The 17619-nt window shown below is 41.4% G+C and overlaps 1 protein-coding gene across 1 annotated transcript in view; it reads left to right on the top strand.

The window, feature by feature from the left end:
* Positions 1-17619, top strand: part of Tmem260 (transmembrane protein 260) — a 66271-nt gene that overhangs the window by 22180 nt on the left and 26472 nt on the right. The window contains exons 4-9 of the mRNA XM_057786579.1: positions 3391-3568; positions 5026-5139; positions 8152-8331; positions 10989-11029; positions 14941-15024; positions 16554-16668. Of these exons, the coding sequence (XP_057642562.1) occupies positions 3391-3568; positions 5026-5139; positions 8152-8331; positions 10989-11029; positions 14941-15024; positions 16554-16668 (712 nt within the window). The remainder of the gene's footprint in view (positions 1-3390; positions 3569-5025; positions 5140-8151; positions 8332-10988; positions 11030-14940; positions 15025-16553; positions 16669-17619) is intronic.

Raw genomic sequence — 17619 nt, 5'->3', positions numbered from 1 at the left:
TTCTTTTTTCCATTTGATATTTTTGCTTTTGTCAAAAATCAGGTGTTTGTAGGTGTGTGGATTGATATTTGGGTCTTCGATTCGGTTCCTTTGGTCCTCCTGTCTGTTTTTATGTCAATACCATGCTGTTTTCAGTACTGTAGCTCTATAGTGGAGTTTGAAGTCAAGGATTGTGATGCCTCCAGAAATTATTTTATTGTACAGGATTTTTTTTTTGACTATTCTGGGGTTTTTGTCCTTCCATATGAAGTTGGATACAGTTCTTTCAATGTCTGTGAAGAATTTTGCTGGGATTTTGATGGGCATTGCATTGAATCTGTAGATTTCTTTTGGTAAGATTCCCATTTTTCTATGTTAATTGTACCTACCCAAGAGCATGGGAGATCTTTCCACTTTCTGGTGTCCTCTTTAATTTCTTTCTTCAAAGATTTAAAGTTCTTGTCATGCAGGTCTTCTGTTTGTTTGGTCAGAGTTACTCCGAGATATTTTGTGCTATGTGTGGCTATTGTGAAGGGTGATGTTCTCTGATTTCTTTCTCAGCCCTTTTATCACCTGTGTACAGGAGGGCTATATACAAAGAACTTTTAAGAAATGAATTTGTTTCAGGCTCATTCTGTCCTTACCTTTCAATCTGTCATGTCTTCCAGGGTGCTAATTTATGTCTTAATTGGAAGAAGGATGCTGTGTTTTACAATGGCTTTTTAGACCTGACTTGATAGACGAAGCTAAGTTCCGTCCAATTGTTAGAGATAAAGCTATAGCGATGCACATTTACAATCCCAGAAATCCAGAGGTGGAGGCAGGAGGATTATGGTGAGTTTGAGATTAGCCTGAGCTACATTGTGAGACCCTGTTTCAAAAAACAAAACCCAGAAATGCTTTTCAGGCTAATTCACTCTCTCGTCGTTTCCTCTGTGTGCTTGCAGCTAGGTGCTTGTGATATAAATGCAGACAGATGCTAGAGGTGCTCAGAGATGCACTAGAAGCTTGAGAATTGAGAGACACTTGAGAAAAGAGTCACATATGAATATAGGGGGAGAAGAAAGAAAGGTATTGTATGTAGGGGCACAGTACGAGCCGCAGCAGGTGCTGGGAGTTTTGAGGCCCACACCTGGTCAGCAGAGATCATAATGCCGGTGTGAGCTATAGGATGTGGTCCGACCTAGTGGGAGTCCGGAGTCCAGGCTGGTTGATTCCTGATAACATGCAGACGGTGAAGAGTTTGGAAGTTTGGGGCCTTGAAGTTATGAAGAGTATGTTTTTAAGGAATTTAATATAATAAATTGCAGAATAGATTGGAAGACAAAAGACAGTAGGAATTCAGCCCAAAAGTAGTAAGCAGAGCAAAGTCACTGAAAAGCTGGAAGTAACTTTGTGAGTTGAGTCAGGATCTCTGGAAAAGTGAGAAACTCTAAACAACATGGAAAGTTCTTTTTCTTTTCTTTTTTTTTCTTTTTTAAAATTTTTCCAGACGGGGTTTTTCTATGTATCTCTGGCTGTCCTGGAACTCGCTCTGTAGACCAGGCTGGCCTCGAACTCACAGAGATCCGCCTGTCTCTGTCTCCCAAGTGCTAGGATTAAAGGTGTGCACCACCACTGCCTGGCAGAAATTCTGCTTTTTTTATAAAAGAAAGAGTTGGGCGGTGGAGGCAGAGGCAGGCGAATCTCTTTGAGTTAGAGGCCAGCCTGGTCCACAGAGTGGGTTCCAGGATAGTCAGGGCTACACTGAGAAACCCTGTCTTGAAAAACAAACAAACAAACAACAAAAACAAAAAAGCAAAGGACAGAAATCAATCACAAATAGAAATTAGAAAGCAAGTTTGATGAGGGTGAATTTTATTATTTTTGGTTCTATGTGTCAAACTTGGGTCTTCATGTATACCATGCATAGGTTCTACCACTGAACTATATCCCAGCTCCTGGGATAGTGAATTTTTTTAAAGATTGATTTATTTTTTAATATTTCATATGTATGGTGTTTTACCTGCATGCATGTCTGTACACCATGTGCATGCAGTGCCTGAGGGGGCCTGAAGAGGGCATTTGGATACTCTACATCTGATCCCTTGGAACTGGAGTTACAGATAGTTGTAAGCAGCCATGTAAGTGCTGGGAACTGAACCTGGGTCCTCTGGGAGAACAGTATGTACTCTTAACCACCGAGCCATCTTTCCAGCTCCAATGTCAAAAGTTTTATTAAACTATTTTTCTAAAGTGGTTAATTGAAATTGCTTCATAATTTTTTATATTTATTTTTTCAAGACAGGGTTTCTCTGTGTAGCCTTGGCTGTCCAGGAACTCAGTCTGTAGAACAGGCTGGCCTCAAACTCAGAGATCCACCTGTCTCTGCCTCCTTGAGTGCTGGAATTAAAAGCATGTGCCACTACTACTTGGCTACTTCATAATTTTGTAAAAAAAAAAAAAAAAAAAAAAAAAAAAAAAAAAAATCTGAAAACTAATGCCTTAGAGCAATTAGTATCATAATTGTTAGGCCTAGAAACGGTTACTGGATTTCCTAATACAGTTGAAATACTAAGTAATAGTTAATTGCCTAATACTGTAGAAAACTCAGTTTCTGAATTTCCTGAAATAATCAGTAATTGTTTTAGGTTTTGTAGTTATAGATTTCTAGCAAGGTGGGAATTGTTCTGGCCCGACGTGCTTTGGTGTGCTGGGTCATATTACCTGGCCTGACATGCTCTGGTGTGCTGGGTGGTATTCCTAGTCTCAAGTCGTGCTAAGGTGCAGAGTCCCATGGGGTTGCTGCATGGCTCTTGTCGGCATTTTGTGAACAATTTGTTTCCAAGTGTAACATCTAATTCTTTATGTTTCTTGAAATTTATATTCTTATCTGCCTCTTTAGAAAAATATAACTTTTTTTCACTCTGTCTAAAGCAAAAAGCAGAAATTAAGAGCCTAGCTGCACAAGATGTTGACATCACCAAGTGCTTTGACCAAGCCCTCCGTCATCTCGCATGGGGATCCAGCGTCCATGAAGTGTGAAGTCTGAAGGGTTCTGAATGAATGTTTCGCTATTTCATTAGTTTCACAGTTAAACAAATATCAGTTTCAAGTAGGCCATCTTCCTTTGCGGATGTTCAGGGAAATGACAGGTTTATCTGTAGCTGCTATCTCTTCAGGTTTCTGACCTGGCTCAAGTCCTAGAGTTTGATCTGAGAACTGAACCTCATTCTGTCCCTGGGCCTGTCGCTTTGTTAACATGTGGGCCTCCGAACTAACATCTGCTGGAATTATGTGAAGAATGTGTTGGTTGTAGTTGTTGGGAGAGGGCTGGGTGATTGTCATAATTTCTGCTGGTAGACTTTCTGAAAGAAAAATCAAGTCCGCTCCTTTTGTTGGAAAGAGATTTCATGTTATCTGTGTTTGCAGGCTTTCTGGCTCACATGCTGGAGGAATCCTTGCTGCGGGGGTATTTTCATTTTCTCGCCTAACATGGCAGTGGTCCATTGCAGCCGAGGTTTTCAGCTTAAACAATCTGTTTGTGGGGCTGCTCATGGCGCTTACTGTGTGTTTTGAGGAGGCAGCCACCGCAAAGGAGAGATCAAAGGTAAGCTATTTTGATCAAAGTGAAATCAGTTTTGTTTCAATTTTTAGACAGAAATGTATTTCTTTTTAACTTTGGTTTGGCCCACATTTTCTATTCTGATTCCTACTAGGGTAATCTGGGCAGGTGGAGAGACTGTCCTCAGACCCTTTGTTAGAAATGGAACCACGGTAGCTCTCAACATGGTACTCCGCCCTCAGGAGTTCAGAAAGTTTTGGAGAATGGGTATTATAAAATATGTAGTGAGTCCTGAGGGAGGAATGGGTTTGGTTCGTGTGTGTGTGTGTGTGTGTGTACACACGTGCACGCGTGCATGTTGTGAGACCAACCTGCGAGTGGACCACCTTAAGGAGTGTACTATGATAGTACGCTGATTCTTCGCTAGTCACATGGAAGGACACCGTTATAAGTTATTTTTACCCAGAAGAACATCAGATGTGAAAACCAGGTCATTCTGAGGGGATCAGCACTGCGGTCATCTGCAGTGTGAACGAGCCTTGTCTTCTAAGCACTTAGTCCTACACCTTGCGGGGTTGCATCATCCCAGTTCAGGCCACCTTGTTGTTAGAGTCCAGAAACAAAAGATACCATGCTTTATCTGTGCTTCCCCTAAATCCCCAATGCTATTAGAGTGTTTTGTTTAAAACAACCTTCTTTTCTGATTGTGTTAAAGAAAAACATGTGGTATGTACATGCCATCTCCTTGTTAAGGGGTGTAAGCAGGCTTTCTTGGATTCCGGCTATAGGAATCATGGTAGCAAACTTAACTCCAAATATAAAGAAAAGTAGGAATTTCTAACCAAAGATCTGGCAGGGAATCAGTGAAAGATACAGGTAGAGAGGAATTTGGGCCAAACCAAGTTTGCAAGTTTCTTGGGAGGGAGCAGGCCCCCATGAGATGTGGAGTGTGATGGGTGTGTAAGTGGATCTGTGCTGCCAGTGGACAGCGGAGAAGAGCTCGAAGGGGCCTGCCTGCGGTATGCTCAAGGAGAGGATCCCTATCAGTTATGAAACAAACAACTGCATGTTCAGTAACAACTAAAAGCGCCTCTGAGAGAAGCAGAGTTCTAAGTTTTATTTACTGAACAGGAGAAGTAAAGCAGAATTGCTGAGCCTCAGCCACAGACTTCAGCTAGGAATTACCTAGTATCCCCTCATTGCTGAGCCTCAGCCACAGACTTCAGCTAGGAATTACATAGTAGCCCGTCATTGTGAGGGGCTCCCAGGAGTCAGTGTGAAGATGATCTTCGGGTCAGAACAGGGTTTTGTGAGAATGGAGAGAAATTACCCAGCATACTGCTGACCAGCAGTGGTCACTATTGATGAGACGCTTTGCATCTCGGGGCTTGCTTGGCTCTCGTTGCCTGGCACGCAGAAGCTTTGCAGGTGCATGTGGATGTTTACTGCTGTGTTTGAGTTCTAGGGGATGTTCTGACTAGTGTTTCTTTTCTCATTCTCAGATAGCAGTTATTGGTGCTTTCTCCTGTGGCCTTAGCTTGTGTAACCAGCACACAATCGTACTCTATGTTTTATGCATAATACCCTGGATTCTCTTGCGACTTCTGAAAGAGAAGGTAGGTTTTTTTCTTTTATTACAAAAATTAAAATTCATACTATTTTATATAGGTTCAATTCAGCATTTACATTATCTGAAAAATTAGGGCTTTAATGTTTCTTGAGTTTTATGTAGCGCATAAATGACCTGAGGCTTTAACGATATTGGCTTTAAAAAGAGGATTTACAGAATTATGCAATATTGATTGTGGTGGCATCTGGCCGACTTCATGATTTTCCTCATGATTCTTGACAGCACCTCAGTGAGAAGAAACAAAAGGGACTGAGAGCAGCAATATCAAGGTTCCTAAATGGTTTTCTTGCACGTCCTAAAATTCTAGGCAGTCAAGCACCAGCGCTTCATTCTTCGAGTGCTGTCTGTGCTGCCCGCTTGCTCCAGGTGCTGGAGCGGAAGACACAGACAGCAGCGTTGCTGACGTGAACTCACTGAAGTCAGAAGTGATAGTCTGTTTCCTCAGAGCCCACAGAATTCCTCCTTATAATTGAAAACTGCTCCTTTCCCTTTTATCTTTCTCTGAAAGAAAACATTGTTGTTAATTAACATGGCAGAGAGAACAATGCAGACTTTTCTTTGTTAGACGCTGGGAGGTCCAGGCAGGAGAAGGCAGGGAGTGAGTCTGTAGTGGCCTGTGGGTAGGAAGGCAAATGTCCTGAGTTCTGTGTGAGCTCCTCCAGAACCACAGCCTTTCATAAAGCAGTGCTGGGCGCTCACTGTACTTGTTGTTTCTTTGTCAACAAACTCAGTGACATTTACCTCTCATTATCTATTAATTATACCAACTACAATTGGAATTATCGTGGAAAACACATAAAGCATATAATAAAATTATTAGGAAATAAGGAAATAATTATACTAAAGCTTTAAATAATTGTATTTACTATATACTTTAGCACATCTTGGTAACAAAGCAAAAGAGGGTAATGTGAAGATTATAAAATTCTTATTATGTGATTATAAAAAGAAAACAATAGTGGCCAAAAGCAACTTTCTCTTAGAATTTAGTCCGGTGACGTCAATCATATTAGTCCTCACATGGGGGTACTAAACAGCGTAACCAGCACTTTTTAGACTGTTCTTTATTCATGTTTGGCTCTTTAACCCAAGGTTTCTGTGCTAACAGTGTGGTTTAATCGCATATACAGAAGGTCTTTGTGTAAGTCTTGGATAGATGAAGACATGTCTAGATGTGGTGGTACATGCCTGTAACCCCAGCATGCAGGGGTCGGAAGCAGAAGGTCTGAGAGTTTGAGGCCAATCTAGGCTACACAGGGAGTTTAAAGGCAGCCAGGTTTATATCTCAAAATATATGAATTTAAGGCAAACTGTTAACATTAAAGATTATAATTCGATAATGGGTTTTCTATGAGATATAAACTGAGGCAGCACATGTGCTTTTCCTGAATCCGTGGGGACCTGGAGGGGTGGACAGGCAGCCCTGCCTGCTCTAGTTTCAGACTTCTGACCTCAGCAAAGTAGGTTTATGGGAAGCACCTGCCGGTTGATTGGAAGACAAGCCATATAAGTTGGGTGAAGTGTTTAGGACTCAAGGTTAACACTGTAGAGCCTGGGCAAAGGGCTATTACTCTGTCCTGGGGTAGGCTACTGATGAGTGCTCGGATTTGGGCAATGTGACTCTTCAACGTAGCTCTTTCATTTCCATTAACTAGCAGAAGGGAAGTCAAGGGATCCTGGGTAGTAATTTGTGTGTGCTTGTGTGTGTTTCTACAGGTGTACATAGGTATATGTATATGTGTGCATTTATACTGAAACCCAACCCCACACCGAACCATTCTGTGTTTGCGAAGGGAGAAGTCCCTATCAGGTGATCACAGTGTACAGCCAGGACAGGGAAGCGCTGCCCATCCATCTGTGACAGCCCTCATGTAGTTGTCCCTGCCTACTTCTAATACAAAAGGAAAACAATATAATAACTGGTTTTTTTGCAATTCTAAGTTCAACTTTATAATGCGCAGTGCCTCCAAAACTGTGACCATCCACTTGCCTAGCCCCACTTTTAAGAAGAGCAGCTGCCTGCTGTCAGATGAGACGGTTCTGCTGTTCTCATGCCATGACTTTTGTGCGTCTCGTTTCTGCTGGAGAAATCACAAATGAGATCAGTACTATAAGAAAATGCTCCCTTTTCAATTAAGAATGTTTGTATGAAAAGGCAAAGAGAAGTCGGCTGCTTGTTCTACAGTATCTGCTGATCGAATCCTGGCACTTATATTCATTCCCACCGATAAATTTCTCATTTTATAAGGGAAAAAGGTGGAAGTTTCCAGTTCTGATGTTTGTAAGAGATCCCCTTTCCCAGTTATTAAAGCAAACAAGGCTTGACTGTTTCTAGAATGCCGGAGTTCATATTGTTTGGACTTAATCTTTGTAATTGTTTTCATACTGTTTTGTTTTAGACATGCACAGGGGAGAATTCCTCTGGTAGAGCACATGGAACAACATGGGTTACACGGAACAGCAAATTCCTTTCGTGTTCCGTTAAACATAGGGGAGAGAAATGGGGATAAAAGCTAGCTTTGTCTACACCAAGCGCTTCTGTGGAATGTCCAAAGCTCTGGAAAGAATTACATCATCACTGTGGAATTGTAATGAAGTATACAGTTAAAGCCACTTCTAATGATGAAGATGAATTACCATAAGATAGTATTGGGACCAAATAGCATGCAGTCACTTCCAAGTGGTTCATCTCGACAGTGTCATGCTGCATGGCGTGGCATGGCATGGCATGGTTAAATGTGAAAGATGCAGCACACTTGATACTTAGTCTTTGCTAATATTTGCTCCACTCTGATTTTGCCACGAAAAGGAATTGAGGCTGATGCAATTTTCTATAATCCTCAGTAATCAGAAGGTTTAGCATAGTATTCTGTGGTGACTTAATATAAGTTGAGAGATCAGCTTTAAGCAAACACAGTTGACGTTTTTCCTGATGTGGTTTTGAAGTTCAGGACGAATGGATTGAAATAAACATGCCCCATTGTGTGCTTCTGTGCAGGAGCTGGCCGTTAGCTCTCTGTTGAGGCTGGCTCTGGCCTTCTCTGCCGGCCTGCTGCCCTATGTCTACCTGCCTGTGTCATCCTACCTCAATCGCGCCCGCTGGACCTGGGGGGACCAGACGACACTGCGAGGCTTCCTGACACATTTCCTCCGGCAGGAATATGGAACATTCAGTCTGGTAAGCTCATGTTTAATGCCGGCCCAGGAAACAAGTGGCGCAGATGTGTTCGGTCTGCACCGTCACTGAAAGAGCAGCGCATAGGATTGTTAGTCCCTTGGAATGTGGCTCTTCACCTGTGCTGCTAACTGTGGTGACAGTCCCCCCGACACATGCTCTGTTTAGTTTTTAACTCTGTGAGTCAGTGTCTTACTCCATAGCATAGGTTCGCTTCCAGCTTACGATCTCCGTGCCGCCACTTCCTGGTGCTGAAGTTATCAATGTGTACCACCTTGGACTTAGTCTTTCCTTTTAATTTATTTATAATTCTATTTTTAAAAATTTGGGGGCCTTTTTATGTGCATGGGAGTTTTGCCTTAATGTATTTCTTTTTTTTTTTTTTTTTTTGGTTTTTCGAGACAGGGTTTCTCTGTAGCTTTGGAGCCTGTCCTGGAACTCCCTTTGTAGACCAGGCTGGCCTCGAACTCACAGAGATCCACCTGCCTCTGCCTCCCGAGTGCTGGGATTAAAGGCGTGCGCCACCACCGCCCGGCGCCTTAATGTATTTCTGTCCACCATGTGGATGCTGGGAATCTTAAACAATGAGCCATTTTCTCCAGCCCCAAGATGTCCTTTTCTTGATGAATAGAATTCATGTTACTGCTTAGTGTTAAATGGAAAAGCAGTCTGTAAGATTCATTAGAGGAAGGTAAGTTTCCGAAGTTAGAGGCGGCGTTCTTTAGAGTTCAACAGGCCTGCTTTCCCTGAGGCATGGAGGGAAAAGTCAGTGTGATTGCAATAGGATAAAGGAAAGGGGAAATAAAGATATAGTTTAATATAGACAGTGGTGTTAGGGTTTCCTCAGATGCTTCTATTCTGTGTTTTGTTTAAGAAAGTAAATTTCAGAAGACTCCGTAGTGATCTCTCAGAAGTTGACATTACTGTTCGAGGCTACATACAAGAGTAGGGAAGCTTTTTCCGAATGGTGGAAGAGCAGCCAGGCAAAATGGCACAGGAAGTCACAAGTTCCAGGCCAACTGTCTGTAGTGAGACCTCTGAATCTACAAGTAAACACATATGAAGTGGGTAGTAATTCAGGAAGGAGGGACCTGCAAGAGTTTGTGGGGTTCCTGATTGCACCCATGAGTTTTGTTTCTTTGTCTCTTTTTCATTTGTTTGCTTTTAAAGAGAGATGCCTGTTTGGGCAGAAACTTCACCCAGCCCCTGACATCCATATATCCAAAGATTCTGGAATGTTTGGGTGGAAGTTCCATCCTAAGCCCCCTCCCCTGGGAGTTGCCTCAGTCCAGACTCCATCCCTGAGAAAGCCCAATGATGACCCCTCCCCAGAGATGCTCAAGACCACTCCCACAGGATATTTAAACTGCTCCCCAGAGAATAAACACGTGATTTTCTAGTCTTCCTTCCCTGGCTCCTCTCTAGGGGGCTAGAAGGCCACCCCGAAGTGTTGTTATCCATTACCTGGGCTTTTTCAAATTCCATTTGATTTGGTCTGATTTGGATTATTGCATTGGCAGAGTTTTATCAGGTTGCAAAACTTTTCATCAGCTCAGTGATTAAGAACACTCCTTGCTCTTCCAAAGGTCCTGAGTTCAATTCCCAGCAACCTTATGGAGGCTCACAACCATCTGTAATGAGATCTGGTGCCCTCTTGAGAAAGAGACCTGGTCAGTCGTTCTCATCAACTTAGACCATGAAACCCAATATGGACAAGTTCAACAGAACTGCCATATACCGGCTGCCCATGCATACTTCAGCACTGCCAGGACATAAATTTCAAAGTTTTAAAATTCTCCCTGTGTAGCCCAGGCTGTCCTAGAACTCCCAGTGCTGGGTTTAAAGCCTCATAACAAGCTGGGTTTTGTTTCCTGAATGCTTAACCTGAAGATTTATTTCTTTATCCTGTAAGTATGCATTTTGTGTGTGTGTGTGTACATATATATGATATCTAGGAAATACTTCATTATAGAAGAAATTAATAAAAAAGAATAATTGTTAATTACTATTTGCTGTAGAGAGTTGGTTTAATCTGTAAAATGTAGATTGAAGCTAGCAAGCTGGTCCAGCAGATGAGGGAGTTTGCTGCCAATCCTGTTGATCTGAGTTCAACCCCTAGAACCCACATCCACATGATTGACTCCCGTCGGTTGTCCTCTGACGTCCACACACAAGCCATTGTGTAATACGTATACACAGACGTGTGATAGATGTATGCAAAAAGCTTTTTGTACTTTAGCGGTGGACGCTTCATTTGAATTCAGGTCTTCTGCTTGCTCCGAGTTGACTTTTTAAGAAGTGTAGGTTGAGGGTACTCTCAGATTTAAGATTGTATCATCACACAGTGCTGAGAACTGTGGGTGTCAGGCCCTCATTACAGCCCTAAGAGCAGGAAGACTGCCGCAGACATGTGACAGTGAGTTCTCTGCCTGATGGTGTTTCTTCGGCAACAGCTGAACTAGGTTCTAGCCAGTTCTAAAGTTTCCTAAGGTGCCCAAGATTGGTTTTCACTGGTTCTGAACTTCAGCAAAGCTTCAAAGACTGAGTAAGTAAAAACATTGGGTTGTATGTTTAAAATATGAAGCTCATTAAAAATGCAGTCATCTAACAAAGAAAGCTTTGGTTTAATGCTTGTACAAATGAACGTTTCTGTTTTTTAGGCCAAATCTGAAATAGGATCCAGTGTGTCTACAATACTACTGTGAGTATGGTTTTAAAACTATCTTAAATGAATTTTCTGTTATCTATTTGGGGAGGTTTCTTATTAGTTCCTTTCTTTATTAAGAAGTATGTCCGAGAAGTAGTTTTCACCTCCACGATTTATAGCTGTGTATGCCCCCTGCATTGCCAAATGCTTCAGCTTTTCACTAGGAGGGCTCAAGGCGAGCAGTCAGCACTGCAGTGTGTGAGGCCAGTGGGAGACTGGCCAGGGCCGAGGACCACACGTCCCACCTGCGTGCAAGATGCCCATATGGGGTTGGGCTGACAGTGACTTCCTCTTCCTTATGGCTTTCCTGTTACCTGTCTCTTAGGGTCATTTGGAAAGTTGCATTCATCACAATTTGAATACTTTTTCTTATTATTTTGGCTTGAATTCTCCTCCTTTCATCCTTCAGAGCTGAATATATATATATATATATATATATATATATATATATATATATAGTCTCTTATAACTTCCTTTTGGCTGTCATAAGCTGTATTTTTGACTTTCGTATTTTAACATTTAACCTTATTAGAGGCAGCTTAATCAAATATATGTCATATGTATTAACCAATGGTTTTCTTTGAAGAATGGATTAATGTTTGCTTTAAAACCTACAGAGATTAAAGCTCTTGAAAACTATCCGTGTCAACTTTAAAAATTATCAATACTAATTATAATTCTTCAAATATGAAATTTTAGGATACAAGTTTTTTATAACATTGATGTGATTTTTTTAGTTTCTGCTTTGGAACACTCTGGACTGTGTACAAGAAAAATCTATCTCTGTCTGTCTGTCTGTCTGACTATCATTCATCTATCTCTTATCTGTCTGTCTGTCAATCCATCTGTTGGTCTGTCTTAAATAAGGACTAGCTTTATACCCAAGCTAGCCTGTAACAAGAAATCCTCCTGCCTCAGCTAGAATAAAGTAACCCAGGACAGGCTCCAAAGCTACAGAGAAACCCATTGTCAGTGATTCTCAACAGATTCCTCTCTCCCTTTATTTTTGGAGTTAGGGTTTTATATGTAACTCAAGCTGGCCCTTGAACTCATAGTCCTCCTGTCTCAGCCTCCAAAGTGCTGGTTAACTACAATACTTAATAGTTTTCCTTTGTTTTTACATTTTTTTCACTATTCCAAAATAGGATATATAATCATAGAAATTTTTGGAATACAAGTAAACAAAAACAAGAACATTAAAATGACGTTTAATTTCTTTTTTAATTGATTTTTTTTGAGCTCTACATTTTTCTCTGCTCCCTTCCCTGCCTCTCCCCTTCCCTTCAATCCTCTCTCATGGTCCTCATGCTCCCAATTTGTTGTAGGAGCTGACGGCTGTGTTCCTGCCGCCCCAGCTCCTGGTCGCCTGGCTAGCTTATACCCCGAAATAACAACACACAAACTGTATACTGTATTCTTTTAAACACTACCTGGCCCATTATATCTAGCCTCTTCTCAGCTAACTCTCGCACCTGGACTAGCCCATTTCTAATAATGTGTGTAGCACCCCAAGGTGCGCTTACCGGGAAGATTCTAGCCTACGTCCATCCTGGGTCGGAGATTTATTGCGTCTGCCCCAGAGAAGAGTGGCATCGCGTTTGGCTCTGAGAGGAGCTGCCCTGCATCTAAGCTCACTTCCTCCTCTTCCCAGCATTCTGTTCTGTTTACTCTACCCACCTATGTTCTAACCTATGAGGGCCAAGCAGTTTCTTTATTATTTAACCAAAGACCTTCCTCCATCACCAATTTACTCAGGGGATCTTGTCTTTTTCTATTTCCCATGTAGACTAGATCCATGTGTATGACCTTTAATTTTAACATGCAAGGATAATAACTGTTACCGGTATGTTAATATTTTATCTATATTTTTGCAGTCTTTTATAATTTTTTTTTTTTTTTTGATTTTCGAGACAGGGTTTCTCCATAGCTTTTGGAGCCTGTCCTGGAACTAGCTCTTGTAGACCATGCTGGCCTCGAACTCACAGAAATCCACCTGCCTCTGCCTCCCAAGTGCTGGGATTAAAGGCGTGCGCCACCACTGCCCGGCTATAATTTGTTTTTTAAAGTGGATTCATAAGAAACATATACTTTTGTTACTCTATTTTCAGTTCAGAGCAGATCTTGAAAATATTTCTGTGCTATCATTAGTTTTCTCTCAACTGAATTATAATATTTCTTTGAATGTTTGACACAACTTCTACAGTACTTTATTATGGAGAGGTAGAGAAGGGGAAGAAGGTGAGAAGGAGCCTATTTTCTCTTTAGGCAGATGACCAGTGCCTCTAAGTCAGCTCACGTAGACTCCTTGCTCCTCTCAGCCTTCCCAGGATCGCTGCTGTGTTTGACCTCAGTTCTCACATGAACTCCAATGAAGTCTGAAGCACATATGCAGCTTATACAAGTCACACATAATAGGTTCCTCTTTCGGACTTACTAAAGACGAGCTGTGAGACGTCCTATGCAGGACAAAGAGTGCTCAGAAAATGAGTAGTCACACCATACCCTGAGCCAATCACCATGCATGCTGGAGACAGTTCTCACACTAAGGGACATAATTCCTGGAGTGATCTGTGTCAGGTGGATAGGTTGTTCAAAAAGAAGGGGAATAATCAACTACAAGAGCGGCCTTCACAGTGATGGAACATCGACATCGACCCTTTTCCGGTCAAGCAAATTTAACTCTTTACCCATGAATACCTGTAAATTGCAATCCTGTACAGGAAATTACTGAACCTAACCTAACTCTGAAATCGTTTAGAGTTTACATTTAAGCAACAGATGTCTAAGAATTCATTTTGAATCTGACTTTATTTCTTTTGAAGAAATGGGCCTCACGCCAGAATCCATTTTTCAAGTGTATTTATAAATGAGTGAGGGTAGATTGTCATAGTAGATTGTCTCCATGAGTAAATACTCATTGTATGACTTCCATAATTATGGCTTGACGTTTTATCCAGGAAAATCGCCAGTAGGGAGAACAATGTCTCCTTAGTTTGTAGATGTGTTTCTTGGTATAGAAGTTAAATAGTGTGACTATTTTAGGACTCACATAGCACTTGAAAGTGCTCATTAGTTAATGGAAGGATTTAGCACAATTATACAAAATAAGATGAACACTTTTCTCTGAGATTCTTTTTTTTTTTTTTGGTTTTTTGAGACAGGGTTTCTCTGTGGTTTTGGAGTCTGTCCTGGAACTAGCTCTTGTAGACCAGGCTGGTCTCGAACTCACAGAGATCCGCCTGTCTCTGCCTCCCGAGTGCTGGGATTAAAGGCGTGCGCCACCACCGCCCGGCATCTGGGAACTAGCTCTTGTAGACCAGGCTGGTCTCGAACTCACAGAGATCCGCCTGCCTCTGCCTCCCGAGTGCTGGGATTAAAGGCGTGCGCCACCACCGCCCGGCTCTGAGATTCTTAAACATTTTTCAAAACAAATAATGTGGAAAATGAGGAAGCTGTTTAAGGAAGAAGATAACCCGGAAAGAATGGCACAATCCCTCCTCTTGGCCTTTTTCCCTTTCATAATTGGATCTTCAGAGTTTTATTTGAATGGTTAAGTCACCAGTGTACTAGCAAGAGAAACTCTGAAATTCCCTTCAAAATCACTCTCTTCTGAGCCTGTCAGAAGATCCTATGCTCTATACTACTTTCAATCCTAAATTCCATGTGCTAAAAACCAAATACTGCAATCAGAAAATGTCTTAGAACTGGTTGACTTTTTCAGTGATACGTCTCAACCCCTTTCAAAATTTGAAGGAAGAAAAAATAATTTTAAAATATGACCACAGTCCTTAGAGTGGTTGTGTGTATAATTGCATATTTTATTGATAATATATTTTTTTGAAATTTACTGAACTACTTTTATGCCAACAATAAAGTACTTTGTTTTCTGACTTTTTGTTTTTCAGTTCACAAATAATAAATATGAAGACTGAACTTTCATTCAACATCCAAGCTCTTGCAGTTTGGGCAAATATATGTTTAACTAGAAAGTGAGTAATGTTCCCTTAGCTCCTGTGCGTCCCGTGTTCTCATGTTGAACCTGTGTCTTATATGTTATTGTAGAGCACTACCAGTATTGTCTTACATTTAGAATAACTCCTAACCATTTCTACCTTCGTTAGGGTTTCTACTGCTGTGAAGGGAAGCCATGACCACAGTAACTCTTATAAAGGAAAGCATTTAGTTGGGGTAGCTTACGGTTTCAGAGGTTTTTCCATTGTCACCATGGTGGAACATGGCATGCAGGCAGACATGGTGCTGGAAGAGGAGCTGAGCGTTCTACATCTTGATCCGAGGGCAGCAGGAATCTGTGCCCACACTGGGCGTAGCTTGAGCGTAGGAAATCTCAAAGCCCACCCCCACAGTGAACACCTACTGCAGCAAAGCCACACCTCCTACCAGTGCCTCTCCCTTTCCCGATCATTTTCTTTCAACCACCACAATTTCTGTGATGGCAAATGTCTTATGTTTCTTGATGTCTTCTTTTATCTTATGATTACAAAGAAGTGACTTTAAAGATTGACCAGGTGATCATTTCAAACCTTGGATTTGGTCCTTTACTCTGCCTGAAGCTAATTTTTATTGTTGACTTGCAAAGGAACGCAACAACTATCTCATTTCTCCACTCATTTAAAAAAAGAAAAGGCCTTCTTGTCAGACATGGTGGTGCATGACTGTAAGCCCAACAGAACCTGAGGCAGAGCCACCATGAGCTGAGGCCAGGTTATATACTAAAACTGTTTATTTTTATTTATTTACTTCCTGTTTTTTTGGATGTATTAGTTTGTAAATACACATATATCTATAGTTCTATTTGCTTACAATTAACATTATAAAATAATGTCAACATTTTCTCATAATAAAATCAGATTTTTTAATGTTTATATAATATATTCTACCATGTCATCATGGGAAAATTAATTAATGTCTCTTTTGTGTTGCTGAGGATTGAACCCAGGCATAGCAAGTCCACCACTGACCTGAACTGTAGCTGAAGATGTACTGGGAAATTAAATGTTCTCCTGTTTGAGGGTCATTACAACTTTTCCACTGTTGTAAGTGGTCCTAAAGCATTCATGGATTAATGTCGGTTTGCATTTCCAGTTATTGCTTGAAGATATCTGTCTGGATGCCAGAGTGCTGGGTTAGGGCTGTGTTAGGGGACTGGTAGAGATTACCAGATCGCCTTCTCCTGGATTCCACCGCTGGAGTCTCACTTTGAAATCTGCCATTTTAAACCTCCGTTTTTAAGCCCGAGACCTTTTATTTTACATACGCTGATAACTTCCCAGCTTTGATAGCATCGCTGGCTTTGTTATGGGCTCCTCTCTGCGGCTGCGCCGGTGCAGGTTACCTCGGCCGCCATATGGAATCATGTGAGCTATTGTTCTGACATCAGCTGTTCCACAGAGATGTTGAAAATTTTACTTTATCTTCTTAAAAATAGAAAGTTTTAAAGCTACAGATACTGCCCTATTCTTTAAAGCTGTGTATATTATTGAGCACTTTGTTTTTGTAGGAGCAGACGGCAGTCTTCATTAGTGTGGCTTTTCACGGGAATGCTTTGCATTTATTCGTTATTCTTTGCTTGGAGAGCAAATTTAGATATTTCAAAACCACTTTTCATGGGTGTGGTAAGTTTTACTTTGATAGACCTTTTAAAAAGATCTTTTCCTTAAATAGATCTCTTTTGTGAAGATTGTATAAATTAGCCATTCATGAACTTTGTCAAAGAACAAACTGTCTAAGCAATAGTAAATATAGAATGTATACACATAACCCCAGCATGGGGAGGCTGAGGCAGGCAGATCAGGAGACCAAGGCCAGTGTTTGTTACATAGTGAGTTCGAGAACATCCTGAGAGCCGCCTGAGCTCCTGGCTCAAACAAGCAAGCAAGCAAGCAAATGCAGTGTTTAGTTAACAGAGTGGTTAAATAGGAAAAATAAACCCCAGATAGACTTAACAATCCGGTATTCACATTCTTGCAGCTATAAAAACAACTGTATTTTGTCTGGAATTCCTTTTAGAATAGCAAAAGAAATAGGAGGCAAGCAGGGAGGAAGTGGCGCTCCGACCGTGTCTTCTTATGGCGCCTTCTTAAGCCTATGCGAGCAAGCACGATTCTTAGGTTTGTTCTGGCAGCCACGTCATTGACTGAGATAAAGACTTTTGTTTCTATTTCATTTTTGTTGAGATGGATCTCTCTATAGCCCAGTCTTTCTATAGTGCATGGTTCTCAACCTACCTAGTGCTGCGACCCTTTAATATAGTTCCTCATGTTGTGATGACCCCAACCATGAAATTATTCCATGGTACTTCATAATTGTAATTTTGCTACTATTACGAATTGTAATATAAATATTGATATACAGGATAGCTGATATTCCTGTGGAAAGATCGTGTGAACCTCAGGAGAACTGTGGCTGTAGTGAGTTCACTCTCTTCCGGTCTCAGTGCCCTGAGTGCTAGGGCCGCAGTCAGGAGCCGTCATCCCTGCATCTGTTAGTTCTCAGCTAGAGCTAAAAATGTCGCCGGGCTCACCTTTAATCCCAGCACTCGGGAAGCAGAGGCAGGCAGATCTCTG

Source organism: Chionomys nivalis, chromosome 12 (genome assembly GCF_950005125.1).
Source record: "Chionomys nivalis chromosome 12, mChiNiv1.1, whole genome shotgun sequence".
NCBI lineage: Eukaryota > Metazoa > Chordata > Mammalia > Rodentia > Cricetidae > Chionomys > Chionomys nivalis.
This window is presented reverse-complemented; position numbering and strand designations above follow the sequence as displayed.